The following is a 26,570-nucleotide window of genomic DNA, read 5'->3' on the forward strand; positions in this document are numbered from 1 at the left end:
GTGAGTAGATAGGTAAAGGCAGTGCTTTTTTTTCTAGAAAAATAGGTGCCGGTACTCATCATGAAGTTTTTAACAACAAAGAAGAGGTGCCGGTACTGTGTACCCTTGCGTAGCCCCTGGAAAAAAAATACCAGCTAAAGGTATTTTCACATATGACACAAATGCATCTTTGACCCTTTTCCATGTTATTTGTTTACACAAAAAGGTTTTTAAATTAAATCAGTATTTTTTAAAATCTGGGTATTATATTTGCATAACAGAATTGTGGAATGCAAATGGTTATTTAAAAGTGCCTCACGTGAAAATGGTCTAAGGCTGCAAACCTCTCTACACTGAACCCCAGTGAGGCTCACTTCTGAGCAAACATGCAAGAGCCTCCGGGCTGCCAGTCAGGAAGCCACTTGAACTCCAGTCAACATTCCAAGTGGGAAACACAGGCTCAAAGGATTCATTGTAGTACAGCTATATACTAATAAGTCACTGATTTGAATCTGTTCAACAAAAAGATGACAGCATGAGGCTGCTCTGCTGGACTTGAACAAAAGGGCCCATTTCTCTGCTTTGTCAACTTCATGTAGCTTTATTAACAATGCAACTGCATATGTATTTTTACATCACTCTTTGGCTTAGAACATGGTTATGGTGTGTTTAACAAGGCTAACTGTTGGCTAACATTTAAAAAATCCTCTTCCCAGTTTGCCTATTTTATTTATCGACACACCAAAATCCATTATTTGGACTTCAAATGTAAAAGTGCAAAAAAAAAAAAAAATACTCAGTTGCTTGTCTGCCTCCAAAGACAATCCACTTCAGGTGCCAGGACTCCAGTTTCCCAGGAGTCAAACCCATTGCCAGCAATGGTAGCACAAAGAAGGGCCAACACAACATCAACTGAAAGTGCATTTCTTGGATAACCAAAATGCAATAGTGGACAAGCCATAATCTGAAAGCATGTGCCACAGGAGTAAATCAGAATCCTAAATTCAGTTCAAAATAGCATTCAGGAGTGCATCTGTTAGCATACAAAGTCTGTTGTGAATTCTTGGGGGTACTGGAGAGAATCATCAAAGCGAAATCGTTTGGAGACTGTACTGCTGTCTTCTGGAATATTCTCTTTATCCTCTCGCTCGCTGCACATTCCATTACACATGCACTTATTAGTATTTCTTTCTTCTGTGCACTTATTCATATGATCATGTGTTGGAGAAGAACTGGGGCTTTCTTCAGGGCTGTACAACAAGAAGATATCTCTTTGCTGAAGCCAGGAGTGAGACAGACAGGCCTCTGCTGTTGGTCGCTCTCTTCAAAATAAAAATCAAAAGATATACATTTAAGACATGGAGGTCATTTGAAAGCAACAGCTTAGCCAGTGAAAGAAGGATTAAATACTACCTGGTGCCGGAATAGCCTTACTGCCTTCAAACAAAACTATATCCCTAATCAACTAGATTTGGCAGAGATCCACAGGGAGGAAGAGATGGGCAAGCTCATCTTCCCCACACAGCCCCCACACAGCATACACTTCATAACTTGCCCTCTTGTAACACCTCTCACCGACCCCACCAATTCTCATCACATGGAAAGACAAAATCTTTTTGGTTTAAGTGTCTATAGCTTGCTCTTCCTCTATTTGCCATCAATATGTATTTCAAGCAGTGGGAAGGTGGCTGTTCAGTGCAGGCAAAATGGACGGAAAAGGCAAAGGAAGGCAAAATGAAAAGGTTTCCTTCCTCACTCTGCCTTCCCTTTCTTATACCACTGATACTATTCTGTGCACATAAACACACATAAAAACTAACAAGGATTATGGCTGCAACATAAAATGGAGTCAGCCAACCAACACAACTCTTCACTGCTTGGAGAAATTGTAGAAGCACAATACATTTTCGTGGGGAGATGGAGTGAAGGCTTTGCAGCTTGCTGAAATGGCTACAGCTGTTCAATTCCATACCTTAAAAGCAGGAGTGGGGAACCACCGGCCTGTGGGTCAAATCATGCTCAGCAGGGTTATTTGGCCCACAAGCCATGTCCACCTGCTCCACACCTGACATCCTGATTGTTCCCTAGAAAGAGATGCTCGCATTTGTCACTTTTAAAATTTAGTGCCAAATGCAAACCACACTGGGATTGGTTCCATTTGGGAGCCCCCAGATGCATCTGATCCCTGTTAAAATTAGATTTTGCAGTCAGAAATCACTTGATTGGCATAAATGGAAAGCTGGACTGCAAAGGAAGAAATGAAAGAACTGGGAGCACACTTATGGTGCACTCCTGATTCTTTCCTTCAAAGTTGGGTCATGGAAAGCCTTGACCACCTCTGAAAGTGCCCCACAAGGAACAGATCCTGTTCCGCATCCTGCACTGGAGAAAGCCCTGATCCACCATCTCAGAGGGTTATATAGAAAGTATTAACACAGAGGTTTGTACCTAATGTTAGTCATGCTCACAACAGACCCACTGGAATTAATGGACATGACTAATTTAGGTCCATTAATTTTAATGCGCCTGCTCCAAGTAGAATTTAGCTGGATACAACCCAGAGTCAAATACTGCTAGTTGCTTTTTGGCATTATAAAGCCAAGCACATAGGGAAGTATTTCTGATGGAAAATACACAAAGATTCACCCCAATTCTAGACCATAAGAATTTCTGTGCCACTGTAGTGTGTCAGGTTATACAATGCAGTTCTTACAAAAGAGTAAATACTCGGAGTAAATAACTCAGAGTAAATAAAATGGTTTTTAATTTGAAATTAAGCTTGTGATACACAGACATGCAAAAAATAGCCTTTTCATATGACTAAGCCCCTTGCCACTATATTTATGTTACAGCAAGACAGGGATTCCGCTTAAGTTTTCTTCCTCTACCTTGCTCCAAATCATCTACTTACTCAGGATTTTTAACAAGTAGCATTTGAATGAAGTCTCTGGCCAATGGTGAAATTGAAGCAAATGTTTCTTCTGAATAATCCACATTTACTTGAGAAATATTGAGGTACGTTTCTTGTTTGTCGGCTCCCACAAAAGGAGATTCGTGTGTAAGCAGCATATAAGAGATCACACCCAAACTCCTGAAATTAGAAAAGTTATGTATTTAATATTAAAATATTTGTCTGTAATTACACATACCAAGCCAAATTTTTCCTTTTTAACTTTTCAGTTATCTATCTCTATCTATAAATCAAAATTTGTAGAAAGTCATTTCAGGTAAACTAGAGGCATTCATATAATCAGCTTAGTTTCATGACACAGAACAAATGTACTTCTTACACACTGAACTGTTCCATTTTGCACACAGGAGGGCAGAAGGCAAAGTATTTGCCGATTTTTACAACTATACTTGTCACCAGCATATCAATCAAAATATTTAACAACAGGGCACTGGCAAGCAACCTGCTTGTTATCAAAATATAAGCAGGAAGATTCTCTCCACAAGGACTCTACAAATTCTGGCAGGCATACATCATGCTAATGCCACAATCCAATTCTCAGGAGACCCAAATGGAGACAACCTCATAAACATATCATTGCACCTCTTGCACTATGATAGATATCAAATGGATGATACTCTCTCAGTGAGAAGACTTTGCCTTTCAGCACAGTGTTTAGGGCATGCCATACAAATGAACTGGACACTTGTATTTGCTTAGAGCTCCAATATGAACATCCAAAACTCTAGATCAGGTTGCACATTTAATGGATCAACAGATTTTCAGTTTAACAAAAAATGAAGCCAATGGGCACAGGGTTAAGAATTCAGAAGTCTGCGTAACTGTAACAGTGGTAATGAGATAATCAGAAACTGAAATAAAAACAGCAAACATTGGCAAAGAGATTCTATTTCTGGCACATGCTGGAAAGCAGTGAAAGCAAAGACGAACACCACCACAGGATATGTTTAAAAAAGAAACAAACAAAATCTAATTACTTCCTTAGCTTATGAAGCCAAGGCTGGTAGCTCCATCAAATCATAAATGGTGCTTGGTCATCAACAATATATAAGCAGTAAAAGGTTATAAGACCCTTTCCACTGAAGCCTTATACATTCTGAAAATAAAGGTGTAACAGGAAACCTTGTCTGATCCCAGGTTTGCTATTAATCACTCGCTCCTTTTCATATCCACATCAACTAACAGCCAATTTCCTTTTTGGGCTGTTAGTTGTAGAATTCTGAAAAAGTGCTGTGGCAACAAGTGAGAAAATGGCCACCACAGGGCATAGAAAAAGAACGTAAGTGTAATTAAAAACGCATCCTCTTATTTTTGCATGATTTTTACACAAGATTTTCCCCAGGCCACCGTCAAACTGCAAGTCACATCTGTCTCCATAGCCTTAATTGTAAAAATTGCAGATCCAGGACTTTTCAGTACCACCATGAGTACTATCTGAAGAAGTGTGCATGCACACAAAAGCTCATACCAGTAACAAACTTAGTTGGTCTCTAAGGTGCTACTGGAAGGAATTTTTTTATTTTGTTTGTGTGGCAGACCAACACAGCTGCCTACCTGTAACTTGAACCATGAGGGTTCTAGTTCATAACTTGCAAAAATCATAAAGATACATGCCTTACACTGTAAACGTCAATCAGGCACTTACCAGCACTACCCTGGGACAAAGAAACCCATAGATCTAAGTCACAGATCTTCATGGATTTTACAAGGCATATCCTCAAACCACCATCAGAATGAAAGGGTGTGGTATAAAAGCAGCTGATTATAGGATAAGTTGAATCTACCAAGAGGATTGAGCCTATACAGTAGAATCAGAAATGTGCCCTCACCTGGTGCTTATTCCTTCACACAGAATATTAAATACTTGGGGGGGGGAGAGAAAGGGAAAGCCTGTACCTCACTGTTTTTTTTTTTAGGGCTTTTGGGTAAAGAATTCCAGAAGAGATTTCCATCCCCTTCCTACAGGGGCATCAGGGGTGGGGGAGGGAGTCAGGTGGCCCTGCTCCTAGGTGCTGGCTGCTGGACAGGAATGCCCCTATCCTTTGGCCATTGTCTCAAAAAGAAGCCAAATGTCCTTGCTCCTCCACCACCACCACATGCTGCTTCTTTTTCACAGACTTCTCACCTTTCTGTTCATCACAAGCATATCCACTATAGACTGCTGCCTCCTCTTACCTGGCTTGCATTAAGAAGGGAAGGGGGTTCAACCAGATGGATGGGAGGCATATTTCAAAGTTTGTGCAGAGGCAGAGGGCAAGGAGAAAGGCCCCGGCGTTAGGGCTCATGAGCACCATATGGAATCCCCCGCTTTAGGTCACCATGACTATAACTTGTTCCCTATAGTCACAAATAACAAATGAAGGGCCAACAAAGGCATTACAGTAGTACCTCGGGTTACATACGCTTCAGGTTACATACGCTTCAGGTTACAGACTCCGCTAACCCAAAAATAGTTCTTCAGGTTAAGAACTTTGCTTCAGGATGAGAACAGAAATCGTGCTTCGGCAGTGCGGCAGTAGCAGGAGGCCCCATTAGCTAAAGTGGTGCTTCAGGTTAAGAACAGACCTCCAGAACAAATTAAGTACTTCACCCGAGGTACCACTGTATGTGAAAAGCAGTTTCCAGAAATTTAAACTGAAATGTTATAGTAGCTAGTATATAAGAACTAGATAGTCTTTACAGTTGTTTTAACTTCAAAAGAAGTGATCTTACCATATATCTGTTGCTGGAGTAATAGGTTCATAATTTAAGACTTCTGGTGCTGGACAGAGGGGAAAGGAAGAGTACCATGAAGTACAGCAATTGTGTTCTAGTATACTCATGACAATTATCTTATTCTGAATTTGGGCATCATTTTAAAATTATAGGTTTGTATGACTGAAAAAAGAGAGAGCTTCCTCTTCAACATCTACGGAATGGTCCACACAGTCCTTGTTGGTGTATTTAGTTCTAGATGCAGAACAATGCAGAAGTGAACCGGCACAATCAAGCCGTCCTTTTGTTGAAGTTGGTACAAGGTACAAACACTAATCTCAAAGTAACCCATTTACATTCTGGAGACCAGTATACATTTATTTCTTTAAAGTTATACTTTTCAACTTGAGACAATTCATGTTTCCTAACCAGTGATTAGGAGAAAGCTGAAGAGGAAATTTCCTCTACGGCTTATATGTAGAACAGCAATGACTCCATTATTTTTACTAGTCCTGTGTCAGGGGCTGATTACCCAATGCCCGTTTTATTTTATTTTTATTTTATTCGTAAGAATATTCATAAACCACTACCTCATAAAAAAATGTAAAGGCTGGCATTCAAGAAAATCATTAAAACATTGTAAAATCATGAATCAAATTAAAAACATTTTCAGCAGGTGATAAAATATCAAAATTGAGGGTACCTCTCTAATGCTGAGTAGTTCTACCATATGTGAAAATACATAGAAGCATTCAAGGAGCATGTGTGCACAGTGACATACCTTGATACTCGGGAGTCCCAACAATTTCCCGTAGTTCAATGCAATTGCCAATCTTCCGAGACATGCCAAAATCAACAATTTTTATATCGCCAAGGGGACATATACTACTCAATAAAATATTCTGGGGCTACAACAAAGAAACAAAAAATGTTCAGTGCACGCACAATTCACCACATATTAAGGATATTAATTTAAGATGAATTCATAGTTTTAAACTACTCTAATCCTACTGAAATTGGCATATCACCAATTTAGGAGGCCAGTAGTTTCTTACCAACAAATCAAAGCAGTTTTATAAAAGCCCAAAAGGCCAATTTGAAATGTTAAGGAGTTATCAAGATACAGATCAATATATTTATGAATTTATATCCTAGAGCATCAATAAAAGTGCAGAAAGAAATCCATTATTTAACACTCATATGTACAGTTACCTTTAAATCAAGATGGACAATGTTGTTCTGATGCAGATGACAAATGCCCTCAAGTATTTGTCGTATAAGTCTAACAATATCAGTTTCATCTATTGCTTCTTCTAGGTCAGGGAGACATAAATTGAAGATTTCTCCTCCAGCAGCACTAAAAAAATATAAACAAACACACTCATTTTTAACATCTTACTCTCTAAATGACCTCATCACAAAGGTCAGTCTCAGTTGGAAAGTAAACTCCAGTTCTACTGCCTTATAGTTTCAAAGAGTTTGGTACAGATTCAAATTTAACTGGACTGAAATGACAATTGTAGAGATGGAGGGGAAAGTAAAATGCTCAAGCTTGGGATTTTCTGTTGCTCCAACATGAACTTTTGTAGGGATAGTCAAAAAGAAGCAGTGAGGATGTGATGTAGAAGGCAAAATCATTTGCAAGCTTCATATTTGTGAGGTCAGTGAAATGGCATCTATTTCCAGAACACCAGCAGATACCAGAAAACAAAGAAAAAGGTTTTAGTGGAAACTTAAATCTCAGCACAGCATGTTACTGACAGCAAAGGAAATGGTTATTTTTTTCTAAAGTATCCAAGAAGTATTTTAAACCAACTAGAAAAACAATCAACAATCCTGAAAACCTTCTATGTTGCTCAACATTAAGACAGCCTTATTTTCTGTGAACTTTCTAGGAAGAGCCCCTTAAGAGGGACTCAAAACACTTTGTCCTGGACTACTTTTCACCTAAGTATCTAAAAAAGTAGTTTTCAACTACTATATAATACTCATTCACCACAACCTTTCAAGAAATGCTAAAAATGTAGCTCTTGCATTTTTTTTTCTGGAATGCATTTTGATTTTGGCACTCCAGTTACATACCTTCCCTGAAGCAATCATATTAAGTTATATTTCACTCTCTCTCTCTCTCTCTCTCTCTCTCTCTCTCTCTCTCTCTCTCTCTCGCTCTCTCTCTCTCTCTCACACACACACACACACACACACACACACACACACACACACAGAGAGAGAGAGAGAGAGAGAGAGAGTGTGTCTTTGGAAGCAAGATGAAAACAAAAGCAAGATGAAAACAAAATGTATGCCTGAAACACAGCCGCTGCTCTGGCATGTCTTCCACTGCAACCCACGATCCCCTTGTGTGAACACACAAACACTGTTTGCTTTTGTAATTTCTTGATCCAACTGTAGCTCCCTGCGCTGGAGCAAGTAATCACATGCACTCAAGCATTGGAGAGGATGCCTTTCCACACATGCCTGCTCACCCACACTAGCAACCTCCTCTTGTAAATTTGGTATCAAATTATACTTCAAGCAAGCTTGAGCACAAAGCACAATTTTGGTTTCTTCTGTGTGACTGTTACTTGACTAATCCATATAAGAGGATAGACAACAGTTCACCTCCATTTACACAGCTCTCATCATGGTCAAAGAACAGCAATGATGAGGCTGCTCTTGCATGCATGCAAATCCAACAGTTGAAGGCTGTCTCTTCACCACTATCACTCATTGTATACAGGCATAAAGTACCCTCCATGTCACCAGCAAACTACTCCAAAGCTGTTCCATTTTAAAACAGTAATATACTTGCAGAAGCCTCTACACAAAAAGAACCATTTCTTTTTCTTTTTTTGTTGGATTGATGGGCCTATTTTCAAAAACACCAGCAACACAAGCTATTAGCGGCCCAAATTCTTCTTCCACATCTATTTCCCATCCTGATCAAAATAAACTATTACCAGATTATAACTTCTATGCAAGAAAACGTGCTAGGGTAAATCAAGAGGGGAGTTCTGCTGCACAGGAGTTTCTCCTTATCCCAATGGACTTTGGAAGGATGCCTCAAAGCTTCATCAAGTTGCCCTGTACATAGTAATCTAGGATAACGACATTTCAGATGACTACAACTACAAGTTTTACAGTGGTCTACTAGGACAGCAAGGTTTCTATGTAACTCAAAGAAGTTAAGCTGCATATCCTGAAGTTGCTGTTGGTCCTTATGAACATGCATCTATATTCAGCAGCCACTGGCCTATCTAGCAACAGCGATTCAGGAATGTTGCCTTCCTCTGTGGCAGAAAGCAACTCAGCAAATGTCCACTGACACTATCTAGCACTCTCGATATCTAAGCTGTCATCTCTTTCAGATGTCCTTTTCCAGTTGAAGCCCCTCTCACAATAAATCTTCTATAGCCTCACTGGCAAATTAGATATAATCCCAGCATTTACACAAAGGCATCTATTATATTTAGCAAAGGTTATGATTTTTTAAAATACCGTATTTTTTGGTCTATAACACTCACTTTTTCCCTCCTAAAAAGCAAGGGGAAATGTGTGTGCGTCTTATGGAGCGAATGCAGGCTGCGCAGCTATCCCAGAAGCCAGAACAGCAAGAGGGATTGCTGCTTTCGCTGCGCAGCGATCCCTCTTGCTGTTCTGGCTTCTGAGATTCAGATTTTTTTTTCTTGTTTTCCTCCTCCAAAAACTAGGTGCGTCTTGTGGTCTGGTGCGTCTTATAGAGCGAAAAATACGGTAAATGTTTGGTTTAAAAAATAGCAACAGCACACAAGGACAAGACACTAAAAGTTTTAGCTACCATGAAACTATAGTTACAACAGATTTATCTCAAACAAATCTGATACAGAGTTAATGCTGAACTTATTAAGGGCTGGTAAAATTGGAAATTACACTTAAGTGGAAATGTTGAGAAGTGCCAACGCTGAACAGTTGAATAACAAGAATGCAACATTGTCAGAGAACTGGTCAAGCTGACATTAATAAGAAGTGCAAAGATGACAGTTACCTTGATAATAAAAAAAACCCTTGGTTCTTTGGAACACTGAGGACAGCAACTTGCAACTCTCATTTTGAAACTTGTTGAAGCTGATATTTCATAACATCCCATATATATATATATATATATATATATATATATATATATATATTCAGTTTTTAAAAGAATATTTTAACAATACAAATCCAATGTTACAACAAACATGAATATTTTGACTCCCCCCGCCCCTTTTGCGGTTTCTTATATTGTTCTTATTTTTAATACTGCATTTTCTTCATAGTTGTGACTAACTTAAGTGCACCAATTACAATGAGTCCACTCTGAGTATGCCTCAGTTGGAAAGAACCCAGAGATCTGTCATGCCTACAACAGAAAACATAATATAGAAGGTCAATGATAATAGTGCCACTGATAGAAGGTTCATTTTAACAAAGGATTAAGATCCAAAACCTAGAAGAGCCAAACACAACAGAAAGTACACTGTACGTATTCTCTAATGTTACCTTTCTGGTTATGTTTGGTGAACGTATGCAAACAATGACAAAATCAATACATCTATTATCAAACATGCTGGCACAAAGCATACTTACTATTCCAATACCAGAATGATTTCATTTGTTGTTTCATAGACTTCATGGAGATTTACCACTCGGGGACTCAGCTTTGTTAATTCTAGAACAGCAATTTCATGTAGGATCTCTGCTTTGCAGTCTTGGCCTCTTCTTCTCTTCTTCAGAAACTTAGCTGCATATTCCTGGCCTGTAGATTTTGCAATACATTTTCTCACCACAGCAAATTTTCCTCTGTAAAAGGACAAAAGTATTTGTGAAGTATCAGAGCTGCCGAACAGACACAAGAATATGGAAATATTTTAAAAGTAATGTCAACATCATAGCTTTAGCTTACTGCAAACAAGAATGTGTGTATTTTTCGCAGTCATGGTTTTTGCAGCCTTATCATTATCTAGACCTACTGAAGACTTGAAAAGCAAAAATAGAGCTCTGGGCAAAGTTTTCTGCAATCCAGAGATAAGGCTTCAGTGGCTGGAGCATCTCTTGACCTTACCTCTACCACAGCTACAATTATCTGTACCCTGATTTCTCATGCAACACTGCATTTCCTTTATCCTGCTTCACTCCAAACCTTTGCAAACTTGAATCCCAGCAGCAGACCATTATTATGTAAGAAAAGTTCCTCTTGTACATATCAGTCTATATGCAAAATTTGAGTTTCATTATTTTGAGTGTGAGGAAGAAGGGCCAACTCTTTTTAAGGCCACAAATCTGTATGAAGTCAGGTTTGCCTGATGTAAATGGAATTTAAGCAGCCTTACTACATGCAAGTTTGCAGCCTTCAACCTCCAAGATAAATATACTTGGATACCCAGTACCAGTTAGGAGATCACTACATTACAAAGTTTTTAAATCAAATATTCTTAGTTAAGAACTTAAGACAAAACTTGCACTAAAAATGTATTAAGATGCTTACAACTGCCATTTTAAAGATTGAAAATACTCTGCAAATGCAATTTACCAGGTAAAGGTGACTCTCATCTTATGCAGGGGTTATATTTCAGGGTTAACGCATAAACCAAAATTGTGCATAGTCAAGACACATTCCCCCCCCCCCGATACCTTCCCCCTTTCCACCTTCACTTAAACTTTTAGTATTTTTGCAAAGAACTTAAAGCTGAATGCGCCCAAGTTAAATGTGCGTAAGTTGTAAGTTACCTGCACATAAAAGATACTTCTGTATTTAAGATCCTAGGATAAAAGGCCATTTAAAGTGTTGCAAGTGCATTTTAAAAAGCTTCACTCCACCACAGTGCTGGCAAGTGTATTTAATACACAGTGCAGGTAAGAACACAGTTCTGTTTTTTAAAGATCTCTGAAATGCTTCTTCTTAGAAGAGTTTAAGAGGTTTTTTTGGGGGGTTTTGGCAAGAACTCCTTCAGAAACTGGTTTCAGGTTTTTAAAAGGATATTTTAAAACACATTTTGCTTAAACATATGCTCAGATTTTCAATTTGTGGGGATAATGTCTCCTCTTAAGAAAGTGTAAAGCTTTAACCTTAAGATGCCACAGTACTGCGACAACACACCAGCTATGCTGCTGAACTGAGTTTGGGCCAAATCAAGTACTTTGAATTTGAGAGAAGTTACTACATTCCTGGCTTTCAAAGGGTGGGTTGTGACTTGTGACTTGGTATAAGGTAGATTGCATCATTTTTTTAAAAGTATTTTTTTTCCTTTCCTTCCAATCGAGAAGAAGAGGAAGTGCAGAGAAAAAACACAGCTCACATTTTGAAGGTGGAGAAGATCTAAAATGTCTGCTGCTGGGCACTCATAGCCAGTGTAAAGGTTTTGAAAGAGTTGTGTGTGAATGAGAACATTTAACATCAGGAATAACTGGACAGATAAACTGAGGCACAGGGAAATTAAAGAGCTAGTCAAATTAAAACAATGTGTTCATGGTAAAACAAAGTACAGCCTAAAGCCTCCACACAAAAGCCCATTCTCAATTGCTAGCAAGAAACAAGTCATGTAAATCTCATCTCTTACCAACTGTTTAACTTTAGAACCAAAAATGTATGTTGGTAAGATTGTGTTTTTAGAAGAAAACCACATACTGCTTAAAAATGAAGCTGACCTTTTAGGAAGTAAAGAAAAATGTGTTCCCTTGGCCAAGTTAGGAATGCCTGAAAACCAGGATTATGATTTTAGTGTTAATGTTTACATGAGTGCCCAGAAATACAATAAGTGAAAAGTTTAATATAAAACGAAGAACAGAATCAGGTCTTTAAAGTGCTTGAAGTTACAGAAGTAAAACATGTGTACTGGATATGCCTAAAATGCTTTTTATTCTAAAGTAAAATTTTCAGAACTTCTCTTCAACCATTATTCCAGGCATGTGAACATCATTTTTTATTTATAGGTAGATAGCCGTGTTGGTCTGCCGTAGTCGAAACTAACTAACTAACTAACTAACTAACTAACTAAATTACCTTCCAGTATCACTTTAGAGACCAACTGAGTTAGTTATTGGTCTCTAAGGTGCTACTGGAAGGAATTTTTTAATTTTATTTTGTTTCAATCATTTTTTATGACATCACATAAAAATATACTTTGAAAATGTGTCTGTTCTGAGCCCTTTCTTATTAACAACTTACTTATTTATTAATCAAGGGCTTGTAAGCAACTTCAGGAAAATGTCCAGATTTGGAGGCCAGTGACTAAGAACACTACAAGCTTTCACTAACTGTAAATATGGGGATTAATATCAAGCAGATACTTTTTAAAAAAGACTCTCAGAGGTAGGCAGCTTTAAGTGTGCATTTTCATTTGGAAATTCTGCAGCTACTAGAAACAAAATATTTAAGAGTCTAAAATATGTTACTATCATGGTGGGGGGACACAGGAGTGAATCATAACTTCTTTCAAGGCCCTTCAAAGTAGAAAGAAAGATTCATCTAAGATCTTTAGAGATTAGTTAACACTCATCTGCCTACACTTAAAATGATGTGCAACTCTTAGAACCTGGCAGAAAGCTGTTTTGCTTCCTTTAAAAAAAGAAATTGAGCGATTCCCCTAGGACCCCCAGTATAAAGCAGTTAAGGAAATAATTTATCTAGTAATTAATAATGAAATACAACAAGACAACAGGGTGCCTCATTCCTAAATTAGTATTTGAATTCTCCAATGAAATGCAAACATTAAAAACTGACCCGCAAGAAACATATACAGTATTAGAAATTTCACCTGTAATTTCAAGGTGTTTTGACGACTTTCCTACAAATGAAACTGCATTGCTGAAAGTGAGTCAGCCAAATTCTGTAACACAATAAAGCCTGAATATACATCAAGCAATTATTATTGCCTCACCCAGCATGATGCAAACTTACTATGAGGAAGCTGACTAGCATTCTACAAAAGGAGGAATTACTTCATTTTCATGAGAACAACAAAATGTTTATCTTTCTTCAGGTGCTTTTTAGAGAACTGCCACACATTTGACCAAAAGACTGATCTTGGTATCTGGAGACTCAAAGCTTTCAACTCTTTTCATAACTGTTCAAAAGGTATGAGCTAATCACTTTTTTGCCTCGTGTATCCTCTCTTTGTGGCCTGTCACCCTTTAATCTAATGCCCATCCACCAAAGCCTTGCCCTCATCTGTATCCAATTTCTCCACTCTTTAGGCATGACAAAGACTATACATAACAGAAACACAAACTTGTTTTAAAACCAAACAATTTGAGCTTCCAGATACATGCATATGGAAGATGCACACATCTGAGTGCCACAGCTGAGAGCATACATACATGATGTGTGGACATCTTACACATGAAACTGCAGTAGAGGAAAATCAAGAAATGGAAGGACTATGGAGGAAGATTAACACATTTTAGTTTGGCTCACTAACAGTGATGTGGGGTTTCTGGAAATTTTTGGTTTTATTTTCAGTTTTACCAGAAACGTTTCTGAGGCACATGCACACTGGCAAAAAAGTGAGTGGATGGAGGCCACAGACAAGAGGGAAGTTGGAGAAATCTGACAATAAAGGGAAAGAAGGCAAAAATTGTTGCAGTTCACATATTCATCTGTAGTCAGGAATGGAAATCAGTCAAACAAATATGATTAGCATTCATTGAAATTGTTGTTGTTTCTTGAAGTCCGCAAATGATATGTAATTAATTACGAGGGGGTTTTTCATTGTCCTGATGTTTCCTTTGCATTGAAATGAATATAAGTTACATAAATAGTTATGTAAGCTACATTAACTTATGTTAAATAGTGGACAGTGAAACAAATAATGTATTTGGTAGGACTGAACTGCAGTGGAACAGAAAAAGTGTTGATTGCAACCAACAGAGGTCAGAGTGGAAATTGCTGCCTTACATTCCTAGACTGAAGCCACTATTTGCTCAATAACGAAGTCAAATCATTAACACTAAGCAATTATACAATAAATGTTCCAAATGTGAGCACAAGACATACAATGAATTGGATCCAAAATTGGATCCAAGTAGAACTGCCCCTACTCCCAGCTCTCCACCCCTAAAAGCCTTTCCAGAGGGTCAAAGACCCTTCTCAGCAGTATGGGCTGTGGCACAGATGGCATAATCAAAGATCAGACAATGGAACCTTGTGTGAATAGAGAAGAACTTTCAAGAGATGCAGGGAAATAGTTATAGGCACAAAGCTTCAAATCCAACCCAATAATACACCAATAAAAATTCAAGAACAGAAAATATTCCAATGAAGAGAACATTATATTCAAAGACAATGAATTAGTGACTCAATTAAAACTGTGAAATTCATCCCACCCACATTTCCTCATCCTTATTGCCACTCTGCTTGACCAGGCTCATTAAAATTTCCTATCTCCTAAAACCTATTGCCAGTTTTCATCTTGCCTCAGAGAACTACCCCATATCTAGTGCTTGAATGATGTTTCAAAATCAGCCAGATCAACAACCTTCTGTTTATTCACAAAAGTTGAACTGCAAACATATTGATAACTTTGTTTCATGAGCATTCAGTGACATCACCCCAACTTAGCCACTCAGTGTTAAAAGCTTAACTGCCACAACTACTTAGATTTTCTCCACACAAACTCTTAAAACAGTTAAGCCCAAGTACGGTACTTCAATTTTCGAAATTTTACTTCTTGAAATTAAAGTCTGCCTCACTAAGCACTGGATTGGACTCTCTAATTTTGCCCCATCTACCTTTCATATTAAAAATGCTACAGGGAAAGAAAACACTGTGTTTCAATAATGTCATAGATTCACAAATTAGGTAAAGGAGTCATTGTTAGTTCACAAGTATAAAGCTCAAACAAGCTACTAATGTGCATTAACTGGTCAGCAAAGACAAAAAGAATACATTTGGAGTATGTCCTGAAATGGGAAGGTGAATCAAGAGTTTTAAGAACTTTAGCACACACAATTCTAGAGCCTCTGCAATGGCTACCATCTATTTTAGATGACATTTACTTCAAAGCTGTCAAGTTATTTCTCCCAAAGAGAATTACTCTCCCAATAAGCAAAGAGAATCTTATGCGCTCAATATTTTTGTGTAGAAGAATCTGTAGAATTATTTGCAGTGTTAGAAACTCAGATATAAAAGTTAATCGCCAAATCACACCTTTACCCTAGGTTGTGGTTGCCACAATGTTTGGCGCCATTTTTTTCAATGGGATGATGATGATGATTTCATTTCATTTCTATAGCACTTTATATTTTAAAGAACAAATCTCAAAGCAGTTTACTACACTAAAACATCAAATCAAACAATCCAGAATAAAATCAATTCAAGCTTCAAAGAAAATATTTCCGTTCCTTCTCTAAGTGACATTTTGCTTTCCCCAGTTGCCAATCTGGCATCCAGAGCTCTCCACGTGGTCGCAACTGGACCCGCATCAGTCGCAAAATGTGCCTGGCGCCTAGCTAATTTCTAACACTGTATTCCTGCAATACTAATTTCATTTTCTCCAACCTCTTTCTTTCCCACTTTGCCTGGCAATAAGGAAAGACAGAAACTCCTTTATAATGTGGGAGCATAATTGCACTTGTGTTACTTTTTTTTTTTAGTTCCAGTTTTAAACTGATTTGGGCATCCTTACAGAAAGAAAAATCAAGTAGTACTAGTAGTTTTAAAGTCTAGAACAGTAGCCCACCAATACTGATAGTTATCAACTGTCCCACTCCCTTCCCCAACAGCCACCCTTTAACAAACAAATAAGTCCTAGAAGTCAGGAGTGGCTAATTTCTTACTTCATGAAGGCTTTGGGGACACTTGGAAGTTGTTATCATCTCTCCTGCTGCTTCCAAAAGTTGGCAACACCAAACACAAAATGAGGGGCTGATCCCTCCCCATTTTTTACACATGACGAAGAACTTGAAAGGTTCTGACTTTTCCCACACAGAATGAAGTGTTTTTTCCCCACCTTCAAATTCTCTGCAATTCATGGATATCTTATGAGTCTCTCACGTTATGCAACCAGAGACAAGTGGTCCGCAGAAACATATTTATGGTCATCACTGTCCACCAGAGAAAGATTTGTGGCCACGTGGCTCCATATCAGGAGACAAGTTTCTTAGGTGTAATCCTGATACTGGCTATAACATTCATGTCCCTTGCTTCATACTGAAGCATTCCATGAACTGCTCTTCCACCGGGCCCTTGCGTGCAGGCTATTAGCAAAACAGATGTAGAGTTTTGCAAAAGAATGGGTCTCTGACACTTCAATTTCAGGTACAGGGGGTAATGGAAAGTGAATGTTCTGGTTGCAAGCCAGCACAGCAGTGGTGTGCTCTGGATTAGGGCAAGATAGGAGAGAAAAGTAGATTTCAGAAGTTGCCCCATACCTTATACTAAAAAACTTAGGTTAATGAATCAAATTATTAAAGTTTGTATTTGTATTATCGCAGATCAGTCTTGGACACAAAGTAAAATCCAAAAAACATAATAGTTTCTTACCTTCCCAACTCTTTGGATTCAACTTCATAGAAACTGTAAAAATTATCCATTTTTATTTGTGTCTGAAGCGATGTAGACAACAAGCCTGGAGGACTTTTGCTCTCCGACTTCCTCCTGGACATAGTTAATGCATGAGGTTTCTCCAACACTCGTTACTGATTTCCACCTGTCAAAACAACATTTATTTAAATACAAGTGACACACAGTCCAAGTAAACTACCAGTTCTCATTCTCTTGGCTTGCTAAAAAAAAACTTTTAGCAGTTTTGATGTCCAAAAATAAACCTTTATGGTTGTATCCAATTAAGTCATGCTCAGAGTAGACCCACTGAAATCAAAGGACATTACTAACTGAATTCCACTGGTTTCAATGGGTCTACTCTGGTTTAGTTGGCTACCTTTTGGGAAACATGCAATGATGTCCACCTGCTTGTACAACGGAAAACTGGGCAGTGGAACTTCTTTCCTCTCTTACCTATTCCACGCTCCCCCCCCCCAGCTCTGCTCCAGAGTGTATCTCAGATTTGGATACACAGGAACTAAGAAGGGAAAGTAAAGCAAGTGAAAGAATTGTGCTAGGTTTGATCTTACTCTTTCTTTCTTTCTTTCTTTCTTTCTTTCTTTCTTTCTTTCTTTCTTTCTGTGTGGTTACATATTTATTACACAGAATTCAAATATTTTTAGATCCTATCATGCAACATGTAAACAGTATGACATTAAAGTGCAAAAATTATTAATATTTCCACTAAAACACACTACATGATGTATCCAACACCAACGGCTTAAAAACAAAGCAGATGATCCAGGATGTGGCGAAGGCACAGCAATATAGAACAAAATGAAGGGGAAACGTAAGTATAATTTTAATGCTATATTGTTTCCTAAAACTGAATAATAATCATAAACGGGTTACAATAGTAATTGGGCAACTGAAAAGTTGTAGTTAATTTTGCAGATGAATACACGTCAGAAATATATACCGTATTTTTCGCACCATAGGGCGCACCGGACCATAGGGCGCACCCAGTTTTTAGGGGGGGAAATCAAGAAAAAAATCTCCCCCCCCCCCAGGCCCAGAGAGCAGCGGAGGGGTTGCTCGCAGCTATGGAGCAAGCCAAGTTTTGGCTTCCCCTTTAGCCCCATGCAGCCTCTCCTTGCCGGGAGACGCTGCGCAGGGCTAAAGAAGCCATAGCCCCGTGCAGCCTCTCCTTGCGGAGGGGTTGCGCGCAGCTATGGAAGAAGGCAAGGCAGCGAGCGGGATGGATCCCGCTCGCTGTTTTGCCTTCCCCTTTAGCCCCGCGCAGCATCTCCTTGCCGGGAGACGCTGCGCAGGGCTTTCCTGGCTATGGAAGAAGGCAAGGCAGCGAGCGGAGTGGATCCCGCTCGCTGTTTTGCCTTCCCCTTTAGCCCCGCGCAGCGTCTCCTTGCCGGGAGACGCTGCGCAGGGCTTTCCTGGCTAGGGAAGAAGGCAAGGCAGCGAGCGGGGTGGATCCCGCTCGCTGTTTTGCCTTCCCCTTTAGCCCCGCGCAGCATCTCCTTGCCGGGAGACGCTGCGCAGGGCTTTCCTGGCTATGGAAGAAGGCAAGGCAGCGAGCGGAGTGGATCCCGCTCGCTGTTTTGCCTTCCCCTTTAGCCCCGCGCAGCGTCTCCTTGCCGGGAGACGCTGCGCAGGGCTTTCCTGGCTAGGGAAGAAGGCAAGGCAGCGAGCGGGGTGGATCCCGCTCGCTGTTTTGCCTTCCCCTTTAGCCCCGCGCAGCGTCTCCTTGCCGGGAGACGCTGCGCAGGGCTTTCCTGGCTAGGGAAGAAGGCAAGGCAGCGAGCGGGGTGGATCCCGCTCGCTGTTTTGCCTTCCCCTTTAGCCCCGCGCAGCGTCTCCTTGCCGGGAGACGCTGCGCAGGGCTTTCCTGGCTAGGGAAGAAGGCAAGGCAGCGAGCGGGGTGGATCCCGCTCGCTGTTTTGCCTTCCCCTTTAGCCCCGCGCAGCGTCTCCTTGCCGGGAGACGCTGCGCAGGGCTTTCCTGGCTAGGGAAGAAGGCAAGGCAGCGAGCGGGGTGGATCCCGCTCGCTGTTTTGCCTTCCCCTTTAGCCCCGCGCAGCGTCTCCTTGCCGGGAGACGCTGCGCAGGGCTTTCCTGGCTAGGGAAGAAGGCAAGGCAGCGAGCGGGGTGGATCCCGCTCGCTGTTTTGCCTTCCCCTTTAGCCCCGCGCAGCGTCTCCTTGCCGGGAGACGCTGCGCAGGGCTTTCCTGGCTAGGGAAGAAGGCAAGGCAGCGAGCGGGGTGGATCCCGCTCGCTGTTTTGCCTTCCCCTTTAGCCCCGCGCAGCGTCTCCTTGCCGGGAGACGCTGCGCAGGGCTTTCCTGGCTAGGGAAGAAGGCAAGGCAGCGAGCGGGGTGGATCCCGCTCGCTGTTTTGCCTTCCCCTTTAGCCCCGCGCAGCGTCTCCTTGCCGGGAGACGCTGCGCAGGGCTTTCCTGGCTAGGGAAGAAGGCAAGGCAGCGAGCGGGGTGGATCCCGCTCGCTGTTTTGCCTTCCCCTTTAGCCCCGCGCAGCGTCTCCTTGCCGGGAGACGCTGCGCAGGGCTTTCCTGGCTAGGGAAGAAGGCAAGGCAGCGAGCGGGGTGGATCCCGCTCGCTGTTTTGCCTTCCCCTTTAGCCCCGCGCAGCGTCTCCTTGCCGGGAGACGCTGCGCAGGGCTTTCCTGGCTAGGGAAGAAGGCAAGGCAGCGAGCGGGGTGGATCCCGCTCGCTGTTTTGCCTTCCCCTTTAGCCCCGCGCAGCGTCTCCTTGCCGGGAGACGCTGCGCAGGGCTTTCCTGGCTAGGGAAGAAGGCAAGGCAGCGAGCGGGGTGGATCCCGCTCGCTGTTTTGCCTTCCCCTTTAGCCCCGCGCAGCGTCTCCTTGCCGGGAGACGCTGCGCAGGGCTTTCCTGGCTTCTCTGGGAGGTGGGGGGATTCCCCCACCTCCCGCAAAACCAGCAGAAGCCGCGCGCACTTTAAAAGGGCTGCACGGCTTCTCCTGGCTTTCCTGGGAGGTGGGAGAAGGGACTGATGCGGCCAGTCAGTCCCTTCTCCCTCCTGTGGAAAAGCCCGCAAGAGCGCACGGAGCTTGTGTGCGGCTCTTGGGGGCTTTTCCCACCTGCCTCCCCCCCCTGCATTCGCTCCATAGGACGCACACACATTTTCCCTTGCTTTTTAGGAGGGAAAAAGTGCGTCCTATGGTGCGAAAAATACGGTAGATATCTAATGCATAGCTGTTTCTATGATTCACGTTAAAATCAATGTTAACCATTTTCAGTGCATTCACTTCAGTGCCTTCCATTTCCAATAAAAATATTTCCAAATAAATCTATTAATTTGCTTGAATTGAAACCCCATTGATTGCTTTATTCTTTTTCTCCTAATTAAATATTACACTTAATTAGAGATTGGTTAGACTTAAATTAGTTGTCTTAGGTAAATCAGTGGAAAACCTTATTAAGACTGGAATTGTTGGGACACACGAGAACAAACCTTGCCAAGGAAGAGCCATCATGGCTTTTACAACACCAGGTAGACTACTAACTGGGTGGTTGCTTTTTCAAAAAGCTCCTCATTAAAACACTTCTAAGGAATTGTACTAGTCATGGGATCTTCTTTGGCAATCACTCGTAGCCGAGTAACATTGTCTTCCATAAACACGATTTTAACAGTGAGTCCGTAAGTGACTGTGGAGGCCAATTCTGGATCCGCACGTCCTTCCACAGTGGGGACATAGGTTTCCGGGCGGGAGTTGATCATATGAGGGTTTGCCAAATGTGTCTTCCTCTTAGCACATTTCTCCCTTTGTCCTGAGTTCAAGCATCTTCAAAGTCCATGACAACTTTGGTTAAGGTTGTTCTCCAATTGGAGCACTCGCAGGCCACAGCTAATAAAAAGATGCCTCTATAGTTTCCGCAATCTGGTCGATCACCATTTTTAAAAAGGTTGATAATTTTGGCATCCCTAAAGTCTGTTAGGATTTCCTCTCTCTCCCATATTTTTTCAATGAGCTTGTGAAATTGTTATATAAGTTCAAATCCACCCACTTTGATGATTTCGGCAGATATCCCATCAGGTCTGCTGGCTTCGTTGTTTTTCATTTGGTTGACAGCTGTACACAACTCTCCCAGATCTGGAGATACTGCAAGCTCATCTCTGATTTGTTTTTGCAGAATTTGTGAGAGGACCTCAGCAGCTATGGGGGACTTGCAGTTAAGGAGATGCTAGTAATGTTCTTTCCAGTGCAATCCCATAGTTTCTTTATCTTTTAGAAGTATGGTACCGTCTGTTGAGCGTAGGGGGCATATACCATGATTTATTGGCCCATAGATGGTCTTTGTGGCTTTAAAGAAACTCTGTGCATCATGAGTGTCGGCTAAGTAAGTGCTGGATCTTTTGAGCTTTTTTTTTAATCCAACAGGTGTTCTTTACTTCTCTGATTCTTTGAACCTCAGCCTTAGCGTTGGCATAGGTTTCTTTTTCTTAGTGGCAGTTTCTATCTCTTTGCCAGGTCTGAAAGGCCTTCCTTTTCTTGTCAATAATGTGTGAGTCGTGGGATAAGACAAGATCTTACAATTGATCACTATCTATTTAGATTATAGGCAATAACCAGGGGTGCTATTTCATGCATTCATAAATGGTCTACAGTTAAGAGAGAACAGTGTGGTTCCTGGTATCTGTAAACTGGAGCATTATTTAGGATGGAATTCCTAGCAGATTGGGAAGAGTTACAAAAGAATCTCTCAACTATTTAGAGCAGATCACTGAAATTTTGGGTTAAGTGCCCCATCTTTTAAATTAACTTTTCAGGTGTGTATCACATTCAGACCCTGAACTAACTGTAGTCTCATACTGATCCACTATCCAAGTAACAGCTTCACATAACTTTAGAAGCATCTGTCATACAGAAGTTGAAGCAAATGTTGGTCAAACTATGTATAAGACTACTTTTTTTCTTTTTCAAAGAAGTTATCAGTAACTTAGACACAACGTCACCATTACCACATATTTACCACAAACTGTTCCGGATAAAAGCAGAAGTCTTGCACTGACGTCTTTATTAGAAAAAAAGCTATGTTTTGACTCATAGCTCGATAGATTCATATCAATCTCATTTCATTGACCTGCCTGAAATTCTTAGGTATATGTGCTTTTAAGTGAACTGCAGTTATTTAAGATGCAACCCATTACAATTAGTAATGAAGTTTTTAGCTAAAGCAGTTTCAGGGGAACAAAAAAGTTAGGCATGGGATGCAAGCCTATTTTAAAAAATATTAACCATACTGAGAACACAATGTAATCAAACAGCTGGTTTAAAAGATTCAACAGCAATTAAAATATTTTTTCACACATAGCTTAAGAGCAAGTGATTTTTTTAAAGACAAATGTACTGTGTATGCCATCAAGTCATTTGCTGAAGAGGAATTTGGAATTCATGGTTGCCATACTATACACACAGTTACTTGGAAGTCCTGCTAAACTCAGGACTTCCAATAAGCATATAAGTCTCATGTCAGGCTACAAGTCTCATGTCTAACATTATGTCCACTGAAACACCCTAACTCATAGAATGAATGGGAACTGGAGATGCATTTTTATAACACTTCAATGATATAATGGAACCTACTGTACCAAACACAAAAGTCCTTCCCTTAAATTCTGTTACTTATTTGAGCACAAATTTAATACACAAAGACTTCTGTGCAGAAAGTCCCATAAATAGCAACTGGTCACAATCTGAAACAATTTACAAACTTTCAAATACTACGGCCAGAACCATGCCACAGAAATCAAGCAATTTCCTTTATAATGTGTGATACAGGTATTTCCAATCCTTGCTAATTGGGATCATTTAAATTTTCACAGACTGGAACCCACAAGCTTTAGAAAGCCTCTCATATTAATCAACTATGGCTCTGCTTCATATTCCACTATTAAGGGAGATTAGAACCTTGGATGCCAAGTGCTAGGTCTTTATAGCTATAGCCCCAAAGGAAAGGAATGATATGCTGTTTGGAAAAGTTGGAAGATGCTCATATTATATCTAATTTTTGCCCTGTCTGGTTAATGGTTACGAGCCGAGCTGGGAGCTTGTTTGTAAGGCTTACAGCAGTTGGATGGGTTGTTATTTTTTAATGTTAATAATTTTGTCCTCTAGGGGCTTTCAAGTTAACGCTGCAATCCTAAAATCATTGAACTCGGGATTTACTCCAGAGTAAACTTGCTATTAATGATTACTACTATTACTATTGTGCAGTGTTGTATTGCAGGGTACTTAAATGGTTTGGGGACAAAAGCTAAATTAAGAGGACATTACAAATCTATTTTTAAAATTACCATAAGTAACTAGAAATAACCAGTTCAAAAACCATCGCAATGACAATGCTCTTTGCAATCAGGCACCCACACCTGTGCCAGCTCCAGGTTCTGAGAGACCCTTGGGCATGGGTAGGCAAACTAAGGCCCAGGGGCTGGATCCGCCCAATCGCCTTCTCAATCCGGCCCACAGATGGTCCAGGAATCAGCGTGTTTTTACATGAGTAGAATGTGTCCTTTTATTTAAAATGCATCTCTGGGTTATTTGTGGGGCATAGGAATTTGTTCATATTTTTTTCCAAAATATAGTCCGGCCTCCCACAAGGTCTGAGGGACAGTGGACCAGCCCCCTGCTGAAAAAGTTTGCTGACCCCTGCCCTTGGGCAAGATGATTTCAGTGGGCCAACTTCCTCCTCACGCTCCAATTACTTACCCTTTCCCTCTGCACTCAATCTATACAACTACAAATGGGAGATGACCAAGCAAGTGAAAGATGCTGCTCTATCACCTTGCTCTAGTCACTGCTTGCATGTTCAGAGATGACAGGTGAACAGGCAGTGACAGCAAAGAGCTAAAGAGTCAGGAGGCGCTAATAGCTGAAGTGGACCCCCTGCAAGGGTATGAACCTCAGTGATTACTCTGATTAGGTGCTGCAATTATTAATAGATTTTCTTTTTCATATAAGGTTTCATTTATAATATTATTGTTTTTAGGGTTTAATCTTAAGTGTTTTCAGCAATATTCTGTTTATTATGCATTGTTTACAGGATGGGGGGATGTCCCTATAAGTACACCTTATATACATTTTAGGAGATATCAGAAATTGCACATTGCAGAAGGTTTCCGGTTCAACAAATCTGCACACACTCAGTGAGCTGCCGCTCCTACACACTATGTGCACGTTTCTTCCACAGTTACCTAGTCATCTCCTAAACTACATGAATTTGCCCAAAGGTAGTATTATGCCCACTCCACATCTGAAAATAGAATTCCATAAGTGAAAATGGACTGTGTGAAGAAGTAGTTCACAGCACTGACCATGCACCTTAAACAACTGGACGCTCCCAAAATATAAAAAACCAAAAGGCATCCGTGTAAGGGGTGAGACAGGAAGTATGAAGAAAGATCTGAAAGATGGCAGTCTGAAGATAGAGACCTGCAAGGAGTCAGGCAAGGATGCCAGCCACCACCTTAGAGCTCCACCATCAAACAAAATACTAGCTGTATAAGCTGAAATGGCTGCGCACACACAATCCACAACTTTATCAACCCTTTTTTCCCTGGACACACTACACACACTACTCCAAAAATTCCCGCTCCCAAATGTCTGACACAAACTTATGATTGTGACAGCCAAATTGCCATTATTATTATTATTATTGTTAATAAGGGAATCCATTTGCACAATCTGTGTTTCCCCACGTTCAAGGCTTGGCTTTTAAACCACCAGTCACCTTTTCCTTTTTATTAAAGTGCCCGAAAAGCACCACAGGTGTATATCTAAGAGTGAGACGTCCTTAAGCCTCTCTCGCAATCTTGAGCTGCAGTTTGCCGGTAATGTGTGTGTGATCTCTCTCCATACACACACACAAACACATATAAACACACACACACACACACACACACACACACACACACACATAGGACCAAGTCCTAGGGGCCAAGATCTCTTGGGTCTCCTACAATAAAATATTTGAGCACAGCCTAGAGTCACCAAGGTTGATGGGCATTGCCGTTTGAATAGCGTGTGTGCCACTTCTTGTGATTGATTATGTGGGGCAGGGCTTACCTGCCCCCCCCAATATTTTATTCAAGTTGGCACCACTGCAGAAACACACATTTATAGAAACACAAACCAAAAAACACCCCAATGCACATATAAATATATGCAAAAGCACACATTTATATAAGCACACACACAAAACCCCCAATAAACAAATACATGCACACACACACACACACAGAGGACCAACTCCTAGACGCCAAGGTCCCTTGGGTCCCCTAGAATAAAATATTTGAGGGGGGCCGGGAGCCACCAAGGTTGATGGGCACTGCCATTAGAATAGCATGCGTGTGCTACTTCATGTGATTGATTATGTGGGGCAGGGATTACCTGCCCCCTCATATTTTATTTAAGTTGGCACCACTGCACACACACACACACACACACACACACACACACACACATTTATATAAACACACACGAACAAAAACCCCAATAAACAAATATATGCAAACATATATATACACATACATACACTCACTCACACACATATACATATATATATATATATACACACATACATACACTCACTCACACACATATACATATATATATATATATATATATATACACACACATACATACACTCACTCATACATACATATATATGCACACACAAATTTGCGCACACACTCACTCAAGAGAAAGCTGGGGAAAGGATGCCATGAGGCGAGCGAGAGAAGCAGAAGCGACCGGGTGGCGGCGGCGGCGGCGAGAGGGAAGCTCATCCAGGCGCCCCACCGTCGCCGCCGGCGGGGACGGCGTGACCCACAAGAAGCGCCAGCCTCAGCAGAACCGCCATCCCCACAGCTCAGAGACAGGCGATGGGGATGGGGGGGGGGCGGACTTTGGGGAGGGGGCGCTGCTGCCGAGGCCGCCAGGGGGCGCTTTCCCTCCTCATTGTCGGCCGTGCTTTTCCCTCAGCAACGCCGCCGCCCCCTCTTTTCTGTGAGGTGAGGTGGGGAGAACCCTCCCCGGCCTATAACACTATTATTAATAATAACAATAATAATAACAATAACAATAAATATTCTCAGGGCACACTCACCCTTTTTCCTTCCTCAGGGCTTCGTTTCCCGAGCCTTCTCTGCCTGTCTCGCCCGCCGCCGCCGCCGCTTCACGCTCCTTTTTATTTCCTCCCCCCTCAAACACACACGCCCGCTTCGTCCCTGTTTCCAACGCAGGACAGCAGCACCTCAAGGGACAGACCAGCCTCCCCTGACGCGGCTCTTTTCTTGCCGCCGCCGCCGCCGCCGCTCGGTGCCAACGGCCCCCCCAGCGCGCTCGTGCCCGGCCCCGCGCTCGCGCTCGCTCGCTCGCCTC

The 26,570-nt window shown here is 41.3% G+C and overlaps 1 protein-coding gene across 1 annotated transcript; it reads right to left on the bottom strand.

Annotated features, from left to right (window-relative positions):
* Window positions 1–287: 287 nt before the first annotated feature.
* On the bottom strand, window positions 288–26,570 carry STK17B (serine/threonine kinase 17b). The gene is made up of 8 exons (XM_081182229.1): window positions 26,296–26,570; window positions 17,139–17,304; window positions 10,247–10,459; window positions 6,857–7,001; window positions 6,426–6,552; window positions 5,663–5,711; window positions 2,891–3,070; window positions 288–1,301 (listed from the first exon to the last, which is right to left on the bottom strand). The coding sequence occupies exons 2-8, from the start codon at window positions 17,258–17,260 to the stop codon at window positions 1,016–1,018; spliced, it is 1,122 nt and encodes a 373-aa protein (XP_081038355.1). The 5' UTR covers window positions 17,261–17,304; window positions 26,296–26,570; the 3' UTR covers window positions 288–1,015.

Source organism: Podarcis bocagei (assembly GCF_964188305.1).
Source record: "Podarcis bocagei genome assembly, chromosome: 1".
NCBI classification, from domain to species: Eukaryota; Metazoa; Chordata; class Lepidosauria; order Squamata; family Lacertidae; genus Podarcis; species Podarcis bocagei.